The 23,232-nt window shown below is 43.7% G+C and overlaps 1 protein-coding gene across 1 annotated transcript in view; it reads right to left on the bottom strand.

The window, feature by feature from the left end:
• Positions 1-3,232: 3,232 nt before the first annotated feature.
• UBE2QL1 (ubiquitin conjugating enzyme E2 QL1) overlaps positions 3,233-23,232 on the bottom strand; it is a 36,483-nt gene continuing 16,483 nt past the window's right edge. Inside the window, 1 exon segment of the mRNA XM_065399930.1 lies at positions 3,233-3,364. Within this exon segment, the coding sequence (XP_065256002.1) occupies positions 3,233-3,364 (132 nt within the window).

Consider the following 23,232-nt stretch of genomic DNA (forward strand, 5'->3'; position numbering starts at 1 on the left):
GCCGCCGCCAATCGTTTCAAGGGCTTGGCGTTGTATGAAGCACTCCAGAGGCCTGGTCCACTGCTTCCGCTGCTCTATAGCTCTGGCTGATGTGAAGATAGCTGCCTTTTAGTTATGGGTGTATGATTTTAAGCAGCAATGCCCCTTGTTTTGCCAACTATTTACAATTTACATTTTGAAGTATATATTAAAAAAAAATACATAAGTAGGTGTGAGGCACCTATCCTCTACACTATTTTATTTCACAGAACCCTTTAATTAAACATGAAATACATGACTCTCAGGAAGAATGGTCACCATTTATCATGTTTAAAATAATGAGTTGATAGGAAAAAAAGGACAGAGAATAAATCACAGAGATAGTAACATACCCCAGTGGATTTACCTCAGCATTATACATTGCTTTTAACAGAATTCTGATATGCTGTGTGAAGTAAGTGCTCTTAAGAAATAACCCATTAGCAAGAAAATATCTCTCACTCCTTTTAGTGCTCAATGTTTCTAGCACTTAGTAACCACGGCGGAGGTTGCAAGTTATTTGATGCCTAACAAAATATACTAGCTTCTTTTTCCTCAACGGAAACAAACAAACCAAAAAAATATATATATATAGATCAAGTTTACAAAAACAAATAAATCAAACCAATAGGTGACTATAAATTTTGTTAAGCTCTACATTCTGCCCTTGAATGCTGTGTGTGACTCATCACTGAACGGAGATGATACATAGGTCTGAGGGAGAAATTCTCATTTACGTATTTGTATCATGGTAGCACCCTAAGTCACAAATCAGGATCAGATAAAGTTTTGCCAGGCTGTATACAAAATGGAGTAAGAGACAGTCCTGCCCGTAATTAGTGCTTATTTAAGGCAAGACATACCAAATGGTTGTAACAAACAAAGGAGGAAGGGTGAGGGAAACCATAATAGGCCAGCTATGTAAACAACTAAATGGCTCTGAGGCTGTCATTTTGCCAAAATATAGATAGATAGATACAGGGCCAGCTCCAGCATTTCTGCCGCCCCAAGCACAAAAAAAAAAAAAAAAAGCCGCGATCGCGATCGGCGGCGGCAATTGAAAAAAAAAAAAAAGCCGCGATTGGCGGCGACAGTTCAGCGGCAGGTCCTTTGCTCCTAGAGGGAGTGAGGGACCTGCCGCCCCCGAATTGCCGCAGGTGCTGCCCCTCTCCCTTGGCCGCCCCAAGCACCTGCTTGTTAAGCTGGTGCCTGGAGCCGGCCCTGGATAGATAAATAAACAAACAAAAACAAAACAAAAGAATCAGAAGTCCCTACATACCATCTACTTAGGCGCTACCAACTGTCAGTTTCCCATAGGATGCCGGAAGAAGTGGGTCTTGCAGAAGAGAGATTTGGAGGAGAGGGTAATGGCTTTATGGAATAATTGGGGGAGGATGTTCCGCAAAGAAGATGTGGGGCAGAAAAAAGCACAAAGATGCTTATGGGAGAACTGGACAAGGGGGCAATGGAGGCTGGCAGCATTGATGCAACGGTGGAGGGGGTGAAGGGAACACAATGAAATTCTTTTGTAAAATGAGTCAGATACTTTTAAAGTTGATTAATGCATTTTTGCTTCTCCAATTAAGAAATGACAGGCAAACATGCTCTTGTAGAAGTATTGTACTATACTGGCCCTACAACACTCTGATTTGTAGTTAATTCATTTGTTCTTTTCTATTCTGTTTAGTTTTAAATCAAGCCAAAACCCCAGAAAGCACCATAAATAGTTAGAATAAAAGATTTCTTCAATGCTGTTAAAATGTAACGGGAGACTGTTCAGCCATTTTGATTAAAAGCAATGGCCTAATCTTGTGTTAAGCAAGTAATGGAGAGTTCTCCAAAAACACATTATATATTTTTTTCTGGACTGCATTTTACAATCAATAATGTCCTGCTTTCAATTGAAAATGCTGCCAGAGCAGGCATAATATATCAATAAGATTTCTAGTGTTTCACAGTAACACATCTAATAATTTGAAAACAAAAGTAGCCTAAAATGATTGAATTCTTGAGGCAATGAAACAGTACTGGTGATTTTATTCAGAATGTGTCCAATACGATTTTCCATTTGGATTCCACATTTTTAAGCTTTTTCATTATATTATTATAAACATTATCTCCAGATTTCATGGAGTCTTAGAAAGTTTTTAAATTATTGAACAAAAGAGAAAAATTAAAACTTAATGATTAAATAACAGGACATTTATATACATCAGTGGGTTTTCTCAGATACTGGGCTCAAAGTACATACAATGCCTATTGAGTAAAAATAAAAAATTCAACCATGCAAATCATCTTACAAACCAATTGTTCCACTTTCTTTGAAAAATCTGACTTTTACTTTGTTACTGGCACATCATTTTAAAATGACTCATACGTTTTAAAGGTTCATTTATGCTTTTTGGTTTTTGTATTGCCGTTGAAAAGCTGACAGGCAAACATGCTGTTGTTGGAGTACTGCACTGTACTGGGAAGATAAAAACTATTCTACCATCAACTACTTTGAGCCTTGTAGTGGGTGCATCTGGTATCTGAAATATCACCTGATCTAATCACACTGGCTTATCTTTGAACAACAGCATACCACAATACCAGCATAGATAGTACAATTTGACCAATTGGGTGATTTCATTTAACAGTTTTTTAACACCAGAATCTTTCATTGTTATAATTCTGCTTTTATGAATTAAAGGTCATATATAGAGCACACATGAGGTCTAAATTTAGTCACAGCAGACCACAGCTCCACATAAAGACACATCTTCAAGTTATGTTGACCTGCTAGGAAACAAAGATAAACAGCACAGCAAACATGTACCTGCAATGCACTGCTTCCCTATTAAATATTAACTGCTTCATTTACATTTAAATGAACTGAGCAGTAATGGATGGAATTTCCAGTACTGATGTCTGGTGCTGCTGTCATGGAAAGAAGATGAAGACAATATGGCCTGCATGGGGCAAATGACACAATCATAACATCCGCTCTAAAGTGACTTAAAGATGACCATTCACCAGTCTTAAAACATAATCCTAAACAGCATTTGTTTTCTCTCCCTCTGTAAATAGATCAAATTATTTAAAAGTCTCCTTGACATTCATGGTATCTAACAGAAGCTGAAGTAGAAAAGGATGGGTGGTGTACAGCACTGAGGAGATGGCATAGTACTTGGTTTTGTTGTTTTGTTTAGCATTGATGTGCAGGTTGCAAATATCAGCCATCAGAGACGGGAGGAGTGACCCACCCATATTTTTCATGGGTCTTCACTAAACTCTTAAATGTTGCTTCAGCTTCCTTACGACTGAAGGACTTTTTTGATTTGCCAGCTTTTCTGCAGATACGGCCCTGCACCAAAGAAAGAGAAAACATTCATTAAACATGTGAACACATAGGTCCATTCAAATTTAAGCACTGAACAAGTAAAAACAATAAGCATTCACAAATGGTATCCCATAAACACTCAGTTTGTATTAGTATTAGACCCTTATGTCCTCTGTCTGATCACAAATGCTTGAGCAGGTCTGACTGTCCACCCAGCAGAGAACAACGATACTCAACATTGTCAGAAGATAGGCAGACACACAAAAGTAGCCCTTTATTATATAATATCTAATTGCTGAATAATGGGAACAGGGAGGAAGATGGATGGCTTTCAGGGAATCTCCTACCACTATATAGATGTAAAAGCATATTTGCGAAGTGAGAGGGCTCAAGTTCTGCAGCTTTCCCCACCACCACTGATACTAATCTTCTCCTTTGCCCTTCCCAATTCCCTCCCACCAACTTAGTCTGGTGCCTCCCTAAGGCATGTCAGCCCCAGGGGTTAGAAAATGCTTTCTTAATGACCCAAGATTGTGTAAAAGCTCAAATAGTGCCATACATGATTATTGTCATTAATTACGATTTACGGACAAATCAAGGAGTATTAATGAATGATATTCTTACTGAGGTTACTAATGCCCTTCTTTTCCTCTCCAAACAGGAAAATGTTATTTTTCATAGTTGATTAAATGCTGTTTCCAATGTAAGAAGTAGCTTGCAATATGAATGTGCTTCTAAGTGTATCCTATATTATACCCAAATGCTACCAAGCACACGATTCCTAGTTATCTATTGTTAATTTTTATTTAATCAGACCTTCTCCATATAAATTCAGTTTTAATATAAATGTGCAATTTACCAATAAACAGCCCAATCCTGCACTTCTCTGGAATACTGTGATTTACTACCATGTGTAGTAAGGAATTTATGCAGGGTAGTAAGTGCCAGTCCTAATAAAAAACATGAATGTCATGAAATCCATGCCTTCTGTGCATCATGAAAAAGTCACGTGTTGTCCATTAATAATGCTCTGAATGATCCAGTCCTCCATGAATAATTCATGAGTAAAATACTCAAATATATTCTCCAGAGGAGGCTGCCAACATGGTAAATTGTCCCAGTGATAGCATGGTAACATCACTAAACAACAGGACGCTTTGCCTGCTGATTCAACAGAGTTTTCCTCTGATAATCTGAACTGCAAAAAATAAATGGACCAACACCCAACCGTATTCTTTCTTAAATATAAGAACAGACAGTGTAATATTCCAAATTGGATTAAAAAGACCAACCTGCCGATTTCTATTTTTGTGACTCATGCATACCATGAATTTTATGATAAATGAAAATCTAAACATTCAAACTCCTTGCATCTTCATTAGGTCAGAATTAAATATGGGTATCAAATGTATGACAGGACACTATTTCAAATGCATATTTGACATGACACCCAAGTAATAGGTTGTTAACAGCTTATCACATATAATAATTGTAGAATAATTTTGCACATTTGGTGAGAGTATGAATTAAATTATTTGTGAAATCAGCAGACTACACAGACACTAGACAATAATATAGCTGTAAATTTATTCCACTATACACTAATACTGCTCTTAAAAATGCTAATTTGTATTGCATATATCAGGGGAGGGCAAACTACAACCTGCAGGCCAGATCTGGCCCGTCAGGGCTTTCAATCTGGCCTGCGGGATTGCCAGCCCCGTGGCGCAGCGGGGCTAAGGCAGGCTCCCTGCCTGCCCTGGCCTGGCACCGCTCCCAGAAACAGTTGGCAGCCCCTGGTGCGGGGGGGGGGGGGGGGACAGAGCGCTCTGTGCGCTGCCTTTGCCTGCAGGCACCACCCCCCACAGCTCCCATTGGCCAGGAACGGGGAACCGGAGCCAATGGGTGCTTCGGGGGTGGTATCCAGAGGCGAGGGCAGCGCACGGCAGAGCCGCCTGCCCCACCCCGCCCCCAGGAGGACTGCCGGACGCGCTGACCACTTCCAGGAGCAGTGCCGGGCTGGAGCCCGCACCCCAACCCCCTGCCTTGAGCCTCCTGCCCTGAGCCCCCTCCTGCACTTCGCACCCCCTCCTACACCCCAACCCCCTACCCTGAGCCCCCAACCCCTTGCCCTGAGCCCCCTGCCGCACCCCGCACCCCAACCCCCTCCTCTGTACCCCACACCCCTCCTGCACCCCAACCCCTTGCCCTAAGCCCCTTCCTGCACACTACACCCCCTCCCGTACCCTGTACTCCCTCCTGCACCCCAACCCCCTGCCCCAGCCCTACATTCATGGCCCTGCATACAATTTCCCCACTCAGATGTGGTCCTTGGGCCAAAAAGTTTGCCCACCCCGGCATATATCCAATAAATAAAGATTTATTTAGATTATTAAACTACCACTTTATCATAATTGTTTGACAGTCTGATTTGAAAGCCTTTGTTAGACAGAACAAAAATGATCTGATAAGTCGTTGCTCTTGTGCAACAGTGTTACACTTAGAAGTAACCAAATAATATATCCTATTCTTCTACACTTTGCTGAAAATCAGGTATAGGTCACAATTTTTGATTCCCATATTTTGCTCCTGATCTGTTAACCCTGTGGCACTCAGTTGATAGACAGAAAAATGGAGATTGGTAGCAGGGAATTAATGTTCTTTTATTGGTAAGTCTGCATTTCTTGTTGACTTTTAACAATAGCTAAGTAATTTGAACTGAAAATTGCCAACTCTAATTACATGCAACTGATTACACTGAATAAGCAATTGAGTTTGGAGTTAAAATCAAGAGTATAAAAATCAAAATGGAACAAATTCGCCTTCCCTCCTGAGACATACACCCCAGAAACTGTTAAAGGTGTTTTAATAGTCACAGACCAGATGTTCTCAAATTGTGATTGGTTGACAACTGGTGGTCCACAAGGCACTTGCTAGTGGATACCAAGAAACTGGCTGATCACATGTTCCTTTTCCTTATTTCCAGCTGCTAAATTACACTAAAAGGCAACTAAAAATACATTAAACATTGTTCCTACTATTAATTTTCAATTTAAACAATTTCTGTAGTTTCCACAGGGATAGTATAGGATAGCAAATAGGGAGATTGCCCTATGACCCACCTCCCCTCTAATTCATGCTCACATGGACAATCTCTATTAAAATGTGATCTATGCTATGAAAAAAATTGGAACCCTCCATCATAGACAAAGAGACACAAATCAGGCAATAAATAGTGCTGCTGAACCTACTTCAATTGAAATCATTGTGAGTTTTGCCATTTATTTCCATGAGAGGGCTTGACTTATTATATCAGGATTACTGATTATTTCTACTGTGGCATCACTTAGGCCTGGTCTACACTACGAGTTTAGGTCGACTTTAGCAGCGTTAAATCGAATTAAGCCTGGACACGTTCACACGACGAAGCCCTTTCTTTCGACTTAAAGGGCCCTTTAAACCGGTTTCTTTACTCCACCTCCGACGAGGGGATTAGCGATAAAATCGGCCTTAGCGGGTCGGAATTGGGGTAGTGTGGACGGAATTCGACGTTATTGGCCTCCGGGAGCTATCCCACAGTGCTTCATTGTGACCGCTCTGGACAGCACTCTCAACTCAGATGCACTGACCAGTAGACAGGAAAAGGCCCGCGAACGTTTGAATTTCATTTCCTGTTTGCTCAGCGTGGAGAGCACAGGTGACCACGCAGAGCTCATCAGCACAGGTAACCGTGATGGAGTTCCAGGATCGCAAAAGAGCTCCAGCATGGACCGAACGGGAGATACGGGATCTGCTCGCCATATGGGGAGATGAATCAGTGCTAGCTGAACTGCGAAGCAGTAAACGAAATGGCAAAATATTAGAAAAGGTCTCCAAGGCCATGAAGGACAGAGGCCATAACAGGGACGCACAGCAGTGCCGCGTGAAAATTAAGGAGCTATGGCAAGCCTACCACAAAGCCAGAGAAGCAAACGGAAGGTCCGGGGCAGAGCCGCAAACATGCCGCTTCTACGCGGAGCTGCATGCCATTCTAGGGGTTGCAGCCACCACTACCCCAACCGTGTGCTATGACTCCCTCACTGGAGAAACACACAGGGAAGCGGGTTCGGGGTACGAGGAAGATGAGGATGGAGATAATGTAGATAGCTCACAGCAGCAAGGAAGCGGAGAAACCGGTTTCCCCAACAGCCAGGATATGTTTATCACCCTGGACCTGGAACCAGTAACCCCCGAACTCACCCAAGGCGTGCTCCCAGACCCTGAGGGCACACAGGGGACCTCTGGTGAGTGTACCTTTGTAAATATTACACATGGTTTAAAAGCAAGCGTGTTTAATGATTAATGATTAATTTGCCCTGGCAATCGCTGCCAGTACAGCTACTGGAAAAGTCTGTTAACATGTATGGGGATGGAGCGGAAATCCTCCAGGGATATCTCCAGAAAACTCTCCTTCATGTACTCCCAAAGCCTTTGCAAAAGGTTTCTGGGGAGGGCTGCCTTATCCCGTCCGCCATGGTAGGACACTTTACCACGCCAGGCCAGTAGCACGTAGTCTGGAATCATTGCATAACAAAGCATAGCAGCTGCAGTGTGTCCTTTTCCTTCCCTCCTCCCCCACCCATCCTGGGCTACCTTGGCAATTATCCCCCTAGTTGTGTGATGAATTAATAAAGAATGCATGAATGTGAAGTAACAATGACTTTATTGCCTCTGCAAGCGGTGCTTGAAGGGGGGAGGGGAGGGTGGGGTGGTTGGTTTACAGGGAAGTAGACTGAACCGGGTGGGGGGGGGGCGGAGGGTTCATCAAGGAGAAATAAACAGAAGTTTCACACCGTAGCCTGGCCAGTCACAAAACTCGTTTTCAAAGCTTCTCTGATGCGCACCGTGCCCTGCTGTGCTCTTCTAACCGCCCTGGTGTCTGGCTGCGCGTAATCAGCAGCCAGGCGATTTGCCTCAACCTCCCACCCCACCATAAATGTCTCCCCCTTACTCTCACAGATATTGTGGAGCGCACAGCAAGCAGCAGTAACAATGGGGATATTCTTTTCGCTGAGGTCTGAGCGAGTCAGTAAGCTGCGCCAGCGCGCTTTTAAACATCCAAATGCACATTCCACCACCATTCGGCACTTGCTCAGCCTGTAGTTGAACAGGTCCTGACTCCTGTCCAGGCTGCCTGTGTACGGCTTCATGAGCCATGGCATTAAGGGGTAGGCTGGGTCCCCAAGGATCACGATAGGCATTTCAACATCCCCAACGGTTACTTTCTGGTCCGGGAAGAAAGTCCCTTCCTCCAGCTTTCGAATCAGAGCAGAGTGCCTGAAGACGCGAGCATCATGTACCTTTCCCGGCCATCCCACGTTGATGTTGGTGAAACGTCCCTTGTGATCCACCAGGGCTTGCAGCAGCATTGAAAAGTACCCCTTGCAGTTTATGTACTCGGTGGCTTGGTGCTCCGGTGCCAAGATAGGGATATGGGTTCCGTCTATGGCCCCACCACAGTTTGGGAATCCCATTGCAGCAAAGCCATCCACTATGGCCTGCACGTTTCCCAGAGTCACTACCCTTGATATCACCAGGTCTTTCATTGCCCTGGCAACTTGGATCACAGCAGCCCCCACAGTAGATTTGCCCACTCCAAATTGATTCCCGACTGACCGGTAGCTGTCTGGCATTGCAAGCTTCCACAGGGCTATCGCCACTCGCTTCTCAACTGTGAGGGCTGCTCTCATCCTGGTATTCTGGTGCTTCAGGGCAGGGGAAAGCAAGTCACAAAGTTCCATGAAAGTGCCCTTACGCATGCGAAAGTTTCGCAGCCACTGGGAATCGTCCCACACCTGCAGCACGATGCGGTCCCACCAGTCTGTGCTTGTTTCCCGGTCCCAGAATCGGCGTTCCACGGCATGAACCTGCCCCAGTAACACCATGATTTCCACATTGCTGGGGCCTGTGCCTTGTGAGAGGTCTATGTCCATGTCAATTTCCTCATCACTCTCGTCGCCGCGCTGCAATCGCCTCCTCGGCTGGTCCTGGTTTTGCTTTGGCATGTCCTGGCTCTGCATATACTCCAGGACAATGCGCGTGGTGTTCATAGTGCTCATAATTGCCGCGGTGATCTGAGCGGGCTCCATGATCCCAGTGCTAGCTATGGCGTCTGGTCTGAAAAAAGGCACGAAACTAGTATCTGACGGACCAGGGGAAGGAGGGAGGGAGGGAGGGGCGAGTGACGACATGGCGTACAGGTACAGGGAATTAAAATCAACAAAGGTGGCTGTGCATCAGGGAGAAACACAAACAACTGTCACACAGAATGGCCCCCCCCAAAGATTGAACTCAAAAGCCTGGGTTTAGCAGGCCGTTGATTTCACGGAGGGAGGGGGAAGCAAATGAATACAGAACAAATCTATTTTTTACATCTTAAGCTGGCAGACGACGGTGCAGCATGACTGATAGCCCTCGGCATCTTCTGGGTGCTTGGCAGAAAATACTGGGCGCTTGGCAGAAAATAGCATACTACGACTGATAGCCATCATTGTCAAGACAGTTCGATAGGACTGAGCATGTCTGCCCAGGTGCCCATGATTGACAGCCACTGCAGTACGATGACGACGGATACCAATCGTAATATACCATCTTCTACCAAAAGGCAAGGGGCTGCTGCTGTGTAGCAATGCAGCCCCACGTCTGCCAGCCCCACGTCTGCCAGCACCCAGATCGCCCTCGGCCTCTTCTGGGTGCTTAGCAGAAAATATTGGGTGCTTGGCAGAAAATAGCATACTACGACTGATAGCCATCATCGTCAAGACAGTTCAATAGGACTGAGCATGTCTGCCCAGGTGCCTCTGATCGAACCGCAATATGACGACGATGGATACCAGTCGTAATATACCATCTACTGCCAAAAGGCAAAAGGCAAGGGGCTGGTGCAATGCAGCCCTATGGCTGCCAGCCCCACGGCTACCAGTCATGCTGCACCGTCTACCGCCAAAAGGCAGTTAGATGCTGCTGCTGTGTAGCAATGCAGTACCACGTCTGCCGGCACCCAGATGACATATGGTGACGGTGAGCTGAGCTGAGCGGGCTCCATGCTTGCCGTGGTATGTTGTCTGCACAGGTAACCCAGGTAAAAAGGCGCAAATCTATTGTCTGCTGTTGCTCTGACGGAGGGGGAGGGGCCTGACGACATGTACCCAGAACCCCCCGCGACACTGTTTTGCATCATTCAGGCATTGGGATCTCAACCCATAATTCCAATGGGTGGCGGAGACTGCGGGAACTGTGGGATAGCTACCCATAGTGCAATGCTCCGGAAGTCGACGGTAGCCTCGGTACTGTGGACGCGGTCCGCCGACTAGAGCACTTAGAGCATTTTATGTGGGGACACACACAATCGGCTGTATACAACCGATTTCTATAAAACCGGCTTCTATAAATTCGACCTAATTTCGTAGTGTAGACATACCCTTAGAGATCCTAATTGTAGACCAGGGCCCCACTATTCACCACAACTGGAGGCTATAGTTGTACTCAGTTGTGAATGTTTGCATGTGTGAATATGTTCTGCATGTGCAAATCGCCCTTTAAAAAAAAAAAGTGTGGGACAAAATAGCTTTTTCTGAATTGTGTGGTTTTGTCTGGGACCTCTGAAGTTACTTGAGAATAATGTTAGCATTTAACTTTTAATTTCACATATGCAAATTGTGCCTATAGCTGAAAAAAATGCAGATGCCTATGCATGATGTTTCACTTAATTCAGATTTTATTACAATGTCCAAAATATTAAAATAAACTGACCAGGGCAGAAAACAAACAAACTAGTCAGGACTGTAAACTGAAAGGAACGAGGATAAAATCACTATTAGAAGTTAGTAAACTAGTTACTATTAAAATGACATTAAATTCATGTAATAAAACCTTAGAAATTGGAGATGGAAAAGCTCTATTAAGTCATCTTTCTCACTCCTCTACCAATGTGGAATTTTTCCCAATACAGTATATTTTCCAGTGTTTACTTTAAAATGTCTCAAACGATAGGGCTTTTGTTACAATTGCTATGGTATAACTGAGAATTTTAAAGTTTACCTTTTAAAATTGTACTAACACATACATTTGTGTAAATATATTTCCCCAGAAAATATTCATTTTCAGTTTGAGAAAAGTAATATATAAATGAATTTAGTGATTCTTAGCATCGTTTCAAATGCGCATGGGTGCAAAATCTACTGTCCTCTTTTTTCAAGAAACACTAATCAGATTGATTTAATGGAAACATAACACATTCTGAATGGTTAATTCAGCTGAGATAACATTCTGGATATGTTTGTTTTTATATTAAATATTTTCTCCTTTTTATCCTAAACTAAACATGCGTAGGGAATATATTTGTACTTAGAGACACATGAGAAAAAGGAAAAATAATATCAGAAAATGAGTCCAACAGCTTCCACTTAAACTCCCACAGGAACTGATCTAGTTAGACATCAGCATGTTTTAAAAGTCTCATCAACTGAAAGTTTTTGGAACCTGACACATTTTGTCCACCCTTTAATTTCCTGAGATGCAGCTATTACCATTCTAGAGATGCCTAGAAATAGAATTTTTGGGGAGAACATATGCCATCTTTTCTCTACAGCAAACAAGCTATACAGTATGCAATACAAAAAACTATAATATCAAAGATATAAATTTTGAAATCCCTTCTGATACTAAATGAAATTCTTTCAAATTGATTTGATATAAATGTCTCAAGGGAATATATATGTATATGTTGTGGCAAATGGCCAACACTACCGTGGTGGGTCCTGCACTTTTCCTTAGTATGGTGGGTCAGGGTGCTGCCCCTTGCCCCTATTCTTGGGTGTTGTGGGCTCTGCTCATGCACTGGTGGGGGAGGGAGAGGAGCGGGGAAGGTCCGCCCCCTACTCCAGGTCCCAGCCCCTTCAGCTTTGCGGGCTTCTTACCCTCTTTTTGCTTCGGCAGGGTTTCCCTTCCCCTGGTATTCTGGTTAACAACAGTCCGCCTCCAACTCTAGTCAACTATCCTTCCCCTCCCTGTCTGACTGAAGCAGATGGTTTTATTAGGTCTCACACGGGGCCTTAATTGGCTCCAGGTGCTCTAATTACCCTGTAGTAACCTCTCCTTAGTCCACAGGGAATATGGCTCTGATCATCCTGTGACCTCACTCCCGTTCCTGTTATCTCATTAGTTGTCCCCCGCAATTATTTGGTATCACGGACCTGTGGATCCTCCTCCTGGGCTGGGGGGAGGTCCTTTAGCAGTGGGCGGGCTCTCCCCACCCACTTCCTGGATACCAACAGGATCACTCTCCTGCACAGGTTGCAGCCCCTCTTCCGGCTCCTCCAGAACCTCTTATTGAGGTTCTGGCTGCACTTTTCCCCGCACCTGTTCATTTATGCTCACCCCATCTATGGCCCCACGAAGTTGAGGGACCTCCTCATCAGCCTCCTCCTAGCTATGGCCAAGATGGCCATTTATAACACCAGGGAGAGGAGGTTGGCTGAAGGGGGGCTCTGCGACTGTGGGGCCTGTTTTCATTCCTTTATTCCCTCACGCATCCGGGCAGAGTTCCTCTGGGCGGCATCCGCTGGCTCCTTGGATACCTTTGAGGAGCATTGGGCACTGTCCAGGGTTCTCTGCTCGGTGTTCCCTTCAGGTTCCCTAGTTTTGGCCCTTTGACCCTCATGCCTGTTCCTGTTTTTTTCCTTTGTTGTCCCCCGAATTTAGTTGAGTTCTGGGCTCAATAGCTCCTCCCCAGGCTGAGGGGGAGACTTTCCAGCACCCAATAAGATCACTCTCCTGCTGCTCTCCGGCCCTGCTGTATCTATCTATCTATCTATCTATCTATCTATCTATCTATCTATCTATCTATATGAGGGGCCGGTAGCACCAACTATTATTACAGTTGCCCCAAATTTCCCACTTGCTTATAACTTTGCAAAACTTTAAGCATTCTGACTGAAATTTTCCATTTTCTATGTCAGCTATCTGCCTCTGGCTCTTTTTTTTTTTTTTTTTTTTTAATTTCAGCTAACTGGTAGAGCTGTTTCCAAGAACGAGGCTAGGGAATATGTTTTTTTCCCCCATGTTAAAAAATTCTTGAGATCTTTTCTTTGAAATGCTCTAGCATTTCCATGCACTGGAGCAGGAACATGGCATTTGTTTGGTGGGGGGCATGGCCTTAGCATCAGGGAGTTCCTTTTGCTATATCTGTGAAAATCCACCCACATTTGCCAAGTTATAAGTCTTTGAAAATGGCAATTCATACTAAGGGTGCTGGAACATTTTTTATAGTGCGGGTGCTGAAAGCCATTGAACAAAATTGTAAACCCTGTATATGATGGAAACCACTTCAAGTCAGGGGGTGCTGGCCTTGCCTATGATTCACACATGTTTATAATGGAAAGTATCAGGCAACTTCTTAATAGGTGATGCTACCAGCCCCACCTATAATATATTTTAAAGCTGCTATTTGAAAATGTAGCAATCCTAACCCTTGCAGGAGCCTTTTGGCAATTGAACATCGTAAATGGCCAGCACTGGCTGTATCTTGATTGCACATACTTATATTTTACCTAAACTAGGGTCATCTTTTTTTTTTCTTGCCACTTCCCTGTTCAGGATTGGTAAAACTAAACTAAACAAGGGTGCCATCCTGTAAACTCTAAAGCACATGAATAGTTATTGCTCCCATGAGCAAGGACTAAGTGCATGACTGAAGATTTGAAGTATCAGGCCCTAATTCATAAAAGACCAATTCTGAGTTGAACTTGATCAAAATGTTCTATAAAACTTAAAAGCAACAGAAAACAAGGAAACTTTTCATAAAGGCATTTAAAACAAATGTAACTCCAAAAAGTACCATCAGCTATTTCCATGTACTACTAAAATATGAATGAATCTTTTTAAAGGACTGGTGAGGCTCTTTTCATAATGAGCTAATTGAGGTTAAAATAAAGAAATATAGAGGACAACAACACTTCAGTTTTTTATCATCATTTATTTATCTAAGCAGAACTTTGAACAACTAACTGCTTCTTTTAAAAAAAATAAAATAATTTAGTATATTTAAACACAAGTCAAATTCTATTTGCCTTACTCAGATGAACAGCCCAATTGACTTCTCTGTGGCTACACATGAAAAAGGCAAGCAGGAATTGGCCATCCACCACTCAGAAATCAGATGTAGGTCCTGCTCCCATTGAAGCCAAAAGCAAAACACCCATTGACTTCAGGGAGCAGGACCAAGCCTTTAAAAAAGATATTAAAAAGTTACATAAAAATATTTAAATATTAGCAGCATTTCACATAAACCGTTACTAAGTTAGCCCACATTACCAGCTTTATGGAATAATTTTTCACTTATATGTCATGCTATGGGTACTTTGAGAAAATTAGTACTGACTGGTACTTTGGCTATGAAAGACTGTCATGTCAAACAGAAAACTTTAGCAAATGATTTGTGTTTTGTATCGAAGCCTCTCACTTTTATCTCATGTTTTGAAAATATCTAATTTGTTCACAGGATCTGTGGTTAAGTAAATGGTGTAGGGGCAAAGGCTTTGGTTTTGTGGAACACTGAGGCTCCTATTATGGAGAGGGGTGGCTGTATGGTTCTGACATCCTCTAGCTCAGTAGTAGGGTTACTAATCTCTTGAGTGATACAGGGGGTCCCTAGTATACGTCGGGGTTGCATTCTTGAAAAGGGCAATGGATACGAATAGATACCAATAGATACCGGGGAATTTTTCCCCATAGGAAATAATGGCCCAGTTCCCACCCAGTTCCACCCCCTCCTCCGAGTGTGCCCTGTCCCCGTTCCTTCCTCTCCCTCTCAGTGCCTCCTGCATGCCACTGAACAGCTGTTTTGCAGCGTGCAGGTGCCGCTGGGTGTGAGGGGGAGGAGTTAATTGGTGGCCTGCCGGGCCACTCGTGGATGCTAAGCACCCACGAAAAAGCGATGCAAAAAGTGAAGCGAGTAAGTTGCAAGCAATGGATATGCAGATCAGGACCAACATGAATTGTAACACGTACCCCTATTGATGAGCGATGGATATGCGAAACGACAGGCAAGGGAGAGACATTTACCGGGGACCCCCTGTAGATTATCTAGAGTAGCAGGAGTGCATAATCATGAAGGGTGAGGGTAATAATGGGGCAACCATGGTACAAACACCCAAATATGTAGACTAACCTCAAGATGTCATGCACATGACAAATCCAAGCACTAGGAGGCATGTAAGGAATAAAAAATTGTAATTGTCTATATACTAATGATAGCAGCCTAGATAATAAAGAATAGTTGGAGATGCTTGTGAATGAGAAGAAATATGATACAGCTGATATTACTGAAACTTGGCAGGATAGGTCATATGACTGGAACATTAAAATTGATGGTTGCAACTTGTTTCATAAGGATAGGGATGGTACTTTTAATCAAAGACACTATCACTGGTTACAGAGTCATAGACAATTCAGAATCACAGGACCCCAAATGCTTTATGGATTAAAGTTGTAACTAGTAAAACTAAAGATGGAGTACTGGTGGGCATATGTTACAGACTTCCAAATCTCACTAGAGAATAGGACAAACTGCTCCTTAAGCATCTGTTCGTAATGTGTAGAAAGAAAAAATGGGTTGTTATCAGTGACTTCAATTGGGGGGACATTTGCTGGACATCTCATGCAGCCAGTACCAAAACTTTGTCAGAATTTCTAAAAATAATACATAATTGAACACAAAATATCCTGCACGCAACATGGGGTGATTCAATATTAGTCTCATTCTAATGGACAAAGAAATGAATTGCTAACCTAAAAATAAGCCATTGTCTGCATATCAGTGATCATGATCTGACTACCTTTACATTGTGCAAACAGAATATGGCACCAACAAATAATATATATATTTGGAACTGTAAAAGGACCAAGTTTCCAAAATGTAAAGCAATTGTCTGCATAACTGACTGAAAATATACGTTTAAAGAGGGAAGTGTGAATGACAACTGGGAATTGTTCAAGAATAAAATAAGTTAAATATATAGGTGACTGATAATGCAACCTAAAGGAACCAATGAAATAACAATGGCCAATAGGATTAAAGACAATAAGAAAACATTTTAAAAACATATCAGGAATAAAAACAAACAATAAAAAACCTAGGTCAGGTACAGGTCCACTGCTAGATGCAGATGGTAAAACTGTAAATAGTGATGTAGAAAATGCAGGAATGCTTAATAGACATTAATGTTCTATATTTGGAATGAAGAGGAGTCTGTATCCATCCCATATAATGTTGTGGATGCAAGAGAAACTTTACCATCTGTAACAAAAGAAAATGAGAGGAAGCATCTGACACAATGAAAATTTTTCAAATCAACAGGCCTGGATAGCTTATACCCAAGATTCTTAAAGGAGCGAGCTGAGGAGCTCTATGAACCATTAATGTTAATTAACAAATATTGGAAAACAGGGGAAATTCCAAAGGATTGGAGGACTGCCAATGTAATTCCAATATTTATAAAGGTTAAAGGGGACAACCCAGGAAACTATAGACTGGTAAGCCTGATATCAGGAAGGCCAAATCACACTTGGAGTTGCAGCTAGCAAGAGATGTTAAGAGGAACAAGAAGGGTTTCTTCAGGTATGTTAGCAACAAGAAGAAAGTCAAGGAAAGTGTGGGCCCCTTACTGAATGAGGGAGGCAACCTAGTGACTGAGGATGTGGAAAAAGCTAATGTACTCAATGCTTTTTTTGCCTCTGTCTTCCCGAACAAGGTCAGCTCCCAGACTGCTGCACTGGGCAGCACAGTATGGGGAGAAGGTGACCAGCCCTTTGTGGAGAAAGAAGTGGTTCAGGACTATTTAGAAAAACTGGACGAGCACAAGTCCATGGGACCAGATGCGCTGCATCCGAGGGTGCTAAAGGAGTTGGCGGATGCGATTGCAGAGCCATTGGCCATTATCTTTGAAAACTCATGGTGATCGGGGGAGGTTCCGGATGACTAGAAAAAGCCTAATATAGTGCCCATCTTTAAAAAAAGGGAAGAAGGAGGATCCAGGGAACTACAGGCCAGTCAGCCTCACCTCAGTCCCTGGAAAAATCATGGAGCAGGTCCTCAAGGAATCAATTCTGAAGCACTTAGAGGAGAGGAAAGTGATCAGGAACAGTCAGCATGGATTCACCAAGGGCAAGTCATGCCTGACTAACCTAATTGCCTTCTATGAGGAGATAACTGGCTCTGTGGATGAGGGGAAAGCAGTGGATGTGTTATTCCTTGACTTTAGCAAAGCTTTTGATACAGTCTCCCACAGTATTCTTGCCAGCAAGTTAAAGAAGTATGGGCTGGATGAATGGACTATAAGGTGGATAGAAAGCTGGCTAGATCATCGGGCTCAACAGGTAGTGATCAATGGCTCCATGTCTAGTTGGCAGCCGGTTTCAAGTGGAGTGCCCCAAGGGTTGGTCCTGGGGCCAGTTTTGTTCAATATCTTCATTAATGATCTGGAGGATGGCGTGGACTGCACTCTCAGCAAGTTTGCAGATGACACTAAACTGGGAGGAGTGGTAGATACGCTGGAGGATAGGGATAGGATACAGAGGGACCTAGACAAATTAGAGGATTGGGCCAAAAGAAACCTGATGGGGTTGAACAAGGACAAGTGCAGAGACCTGCACTTAGGATGGAAGAATCCCATTCACTGTTACAGACTAGGGACCGAATGGCTAGGAAGCAGTTCTGCAGAAAAGGACCTAGGGGTTACAGTGGACGAGAAGCTGGATATGAGTCAACAGTGTGCCCTTGTTGCCAAGAAGGCTAACAGCATTTTGGGCTGTATAAGTAGGGGCATTGCCAGCAGATCAAGGGACGTGATCATTCCCCTCTATTCGACATTGGTGAGGCCTCATCTGGAGTACTGTGTCCAGTTTTGGGCACCACACTACAAGAAGGATGTGGAAAAATTGGAGTCCAGCGGAGGGCAACAAAAATGATTAGGGGGCTGGAGCACATGACTTCCGAGGAGAGGCTGACGGAACTGGGATTGTTTAGTCTGCAGAAGAGAAGAATGAAGGGGGATTTGATAGCTGCTTTCAACTACCTGAAAGGGGGTTCCAAAGACGATGGATCTAGACTGTTCTCAGTGGTACCTGATGACAGAACAAGGAGTAATGGTCTCAAGTTGCAGCGGGGGAGGTTTAGGTTGGATATTAGGAAAAACTTTTTCACTAGAAGGGTGGTGAAGCACTGGAATGGGTTACCTAGGGAGGTGGTGGAATCTCCTTCCTTAGAGGTTTTTAAGATCAGGCTTGACAAAGCCCTGGCTGGGATGATTTAGTTGGGAACTGGTCCTGCTTTGAGCAGGAGGTTGGACTAGATGACCTCCTGAGGTCCCTTCCAACCCTGATATTCTATGATTCTGTGATATTGATCACAGGTAAAATAATGGAACAATTAATTTGAGGTTATCCACAAAGATTTAGAGGCTAAAAATGTAATTAATGCCAGTCAGCATGGTTTCATGAAAGGTAGGTCTTGTCAAACAAACCTGTTGTTTTTTTGACAGGGTTATAGGTCTGGTTGATAAAGGCAACTGTGTTGATATAGTATACCTAGATTTTTCCATGACATTTTGATTAAAACATTGCATTAAATGGAACTAACAGGGCACAGATTAGATGGATTAAAAACTGGCTCACTATCAGATTTCAAAACATATTTGTCAAAGATAAATGTCTATCAGGGATGGTCTAGACAGTATCTGGTCCTGCCATGCGGGCAGGGGACTGGACTCGATGACCTCTCGAGGTCCCTTCCAGTCCTAGAATCTATGAATCTATGAATCTATGAAAGGCGGGGGATATCAATGAGCAGGGCCGTTTCTAGCAGGGTCCTTCAGTGACCAGTTCTTGGTTCAACACTATTCAATATTTTTATCAACGATCTAGATGATGTTATAAAATTATTGCTGGTGAAGTTTTCAGATGTCACAAAGATTGGTAGGGTAGTAAATAATGAGGAGGACAAGTTGGGCAAGATTCACAAAGGGACTTGGGCATTGCAGTGCTCAGTGTCACAATGCTTAATTTTAAGTGCCTAGAAAATCATTGGGATTCACGAGGCCTGAGTCAAGTGCTCAATCTCCCTATACAATGAATGGAGGGAGAGGAGAGTCCAAGGATGGGATTCATGAAAGCCAGCATGCTTGGCGGCTCCCTGTCTAAACTGGCCAATGGGAGAGATGTGTCCTCAATCCCAGTCCTCTCAGGAAGTTTAGCAGCTAAATTCAGGCTGGAGGCCTATGTCTGCTTGGAATTTACAGTTGTGAATACTCTCTTAAGAGTTAGGCACTAGAGGAGGATCTCCTTGTAACTTTTAGCCCAGTGATTAGGGTATTCACCTGGGATGTGGGAGACCATCTGGTTCATGCCCCCCCCCCACCTCAGAAAGAGAAGGCATTCAAACAGGGCTCTGCCACATTACAGGTGAGTGCTATAACCACTGGACTATGGGATATTCTGTTGAATTTGTGACACTGCCTCAATCTTTCCAATTTAGATAAATATTTAAAGAGTCATTAAGTGAGAAAGAGGAAGAGAGAACATATAAGGTTATAGCACTCATGCAATATGTGGGAGACCTAGGATCCAGTCCCCCTGCTCCAATGTACACTAAGTTTAAAAGTTATGAGGGAGGTCCCCCTTCCCCACTGCTGTCTAGTGTGGAATTAGGAATGCTCTGAGCATGCCTACTGGATTGGGCCTCACAGGCGAGTTAGGTTGGGGAATGGCTATTTTCCTCCATTTCATGAATCACACTGGTGCTCTAGGCACCTGGACACCTAGAATGAGGGAGCAGTGTGCATGCCTATAGGCAAAATGTAAGTGACTAGAAATCTTTTACTGCAAAATCTTAAATTCTGAGTGAGTTTAGGAGTCTACAAGGTTTGGCAGCAGCTGAGCAGAGGGATTTTATAAATTCCAGATTTAGGCACCTAAAGTGGCAGTTAGGTAACCAAGTCACTTTGTGAATCCAGCCCATTATTGTTACAGAGTGATCTGAATCACCTGGTTACAATCCAACAAAGTGAGTTTTAATACAGGCAAATGCAAAGTAATGCATCTGGGAATAAAGAATGTAAGTTAAATCTACAGGATGGGGGACTGCCTTGGAAAGCATTGACTCAGAGAAGAATTGTAGATAAACACCTCATCATGAACTCTCAGAGCAATGCTGTGGCAAAAAGGGTTAATGCACTCTTTAGGTGTATAAAAAGGGGAATATCAAGTAGAAGTAGGGAAGAAACCTTGCCTCTGTAAACAGCAGTGGTAAGACTGTGACTAAAACCCTGTGTCCAGTTCTGGACTCCACACTTCAAGAAGGATGTGGAAATATTGTAGAGAATTCTAAGGAGGGCCACAAAAAATGATCCAGGGGCTGGAAAACAGGCCTTACTTTGTGAGGCTTAAGGAGCTCAACTTATTCAGCTTAGCAAAGAGGTGGCTGAAGGGTAACTTGATCTCTGTGTCTAGGTTCCTACACATGGAAAAGATATCTGATACGGGAAGGAGGGCACGGGGTGGTGGCGCATGTGTGTTTTTCAGCTTTGCAGACAAAGGCATAACAAGACCAATGGCTGGACATTGAAGTTAGACCAATTCAACCTTGAAATAAGATGTAATTCCTAGAAGTGAGGGTGATTAAATATTGGAACAGCTCACCTGGGGACTCGCCATCACTTGGAGTCTTAAAAATGATATTAGATCTATTTCTAAAAGATATGCTGATATCCACCTTCTGAGAGAAATTGTATGACCTATGGGATTATGTGTGCAGGGGCAGGGAATGGGGTGGACTGGATGGTCATACTCAATGGTGTAGTCCTAAACTGCAGAGTCTCCCTTGTCAGCCTGGCCCTCTAGCCCGCCCCCCACACTACTTTCTAACCTTTCCCCCACACTGCATGGGGAGAGGCATATAGCAGTGTGGGGCTGGGCACAGTGGGGTAGTGGAGCCAGAACTCTGTTCCAGTAGGGGTCCTTTCTGGTCTTGGATCTGGGAATCTATGAATCCCCCTGTTCATCCCCTTCCTTCTTGGGCCAAGGGGAGAACAAGAATCTCTGCATTTTGTCCTCAGCTTACTCAGAACACTTGCAGCTCTGCATTATGACTGAAATAGAATCTCATGCTTCAGGAAGGCATTTTTCCCCTCAGTGCACAACTGGACAGCTGTAGTCTGGGTTTTGCTTTGCACCATCCTCTGAAGCATCAGAGATTGGCCTCAGCTAAAAGCAGGACAAGATGGCCTAACTGTATGGATCCACACATCTAGAACATAGCACGCTAGGCTACTAAGACACCTCTCTACTGCCACTGGAAAGTCATGCAGAATAGTATCCAACAATTACTGGAGAGTTAGGCACTGCAGAAAGTAATGCCTGAAGAGGCCAGAGCAACAGAGCTGCCTGATTGGTCCACACCAGGAAGTTGGCCTACGGAGCAATCTGAGCAAAAATGCAGATTGTTACTGACCTTGTCTTTTGCCCAGGCTTGCTCCTGACTTTGACACTGGCCTGGCTTGACCTTGGTACCCTCTCTTTATTTGGCTTACTAACTAGTCCTGACTCCTGCCTTTGACTCTTGCCTGGTAGATGCTACAAGACTGGCTGCCTATGCCCTGGCTATTACACTAGTGCTCTGGGGTGGTACACAGAATCTTCTTTCTTACATGCTTGGCTGGTGTGTCTTGTTCATGTGCTCGGAGTCATAATCAGGATTTAGGATTTGGAAGGCATTTACTCACAGGTCAGAATGTCAGGGATCTTAGGGGTTCCTCTGGAGCCTGAGGCATGGATTAAGATCATCTGAACATATCTTGGGCATTGGTGGGTCTTTTGTCTCTCCTGTTCTCTGCCTGTGGCACCCAACAATTTAATCTCCTGAGGACTGAAATGCTTTAGTCTAACTCAAGGTATTGAGCTCACTATAGGAGTATGGGTGAAATGTAGTGGCCTGTGATAAGCCGGAGGTCAGACTAGATGATCTAATGGTCCCTTCAGGCTTTAAACTCTGTGAAATTATGCATATGGAAAACATTTTCAGCATCTAGGCCACTATACAATATTATGTTGATTTCCCCCCAACAGACTTATTGTGTTGCCCAGTAGTCATGCTGTTGCAAAATTCAGCTAGAGTAATAATGGAGCCTCAGATCGTCTTCCAGAATTCTACAATTGCGTAACCAAATCCTCTCATTAAAAACTGTAATAGTAGCAGTGACAACCAAAGTAAACGTGATAGCCTACTCAGTTTCTCTGTCAAACAACTGGAATAAACTTTTAAGAAAAAAGGCATGAAATTTTATCTTATAAGGATTGCTTTTGTTTCCATTTTAATGTTAGGTTATTGCAGCCTGTAATAGGATTTGATACCAAAATCTCAATCCTGATTTCCTTGTATTGAAATGAATCAGAGTTTTGAATGTGGAATCCCAGGCAGTGATAGGTGCCTCCCTGCAGAGCCCAGACTTAAGCACTAATCTCTGAGACAGTGACAGGGCTTAACACACACCACACTAATCAGCATCTCCTATTGGCTATCTTAGGCCTGGTCTACATGGGGGGGGGGAATCGATCTAAGGCCTGGTCTACACTAACCCCCCAATTCGAACTAAGATACGCAACTTCAGCTACGTGAATAATGTAGCTGAAGTCGACGTACCTTAGTTCGAACTTACCGCGGTCCAGACGCGGCAGGCAGGCTCCCCCGTCGACTCCGCGTACTCCTCTCGCCAAGCAGGATTACTGGAGTCGACGGCGAGCACTTCGATTGCCTGCCGCCGAACCAGCGCGTAAGTATAGACAAGCCCTAAGTTAAGCAA

This window comes from Emys orbicularis, chromosome 2, assembly GCF_028017835.1.
Source record: "Emys orbicularis isolate rEmyOrb1 chromosome 2, rEmyOrb1.hap1, whole genome shotgun sequence".
Lineage (NCBI taxonomy): Eukaryota > Metazoa > Chordata > Testudines > Emydidae > Emys > Emys orbicularis.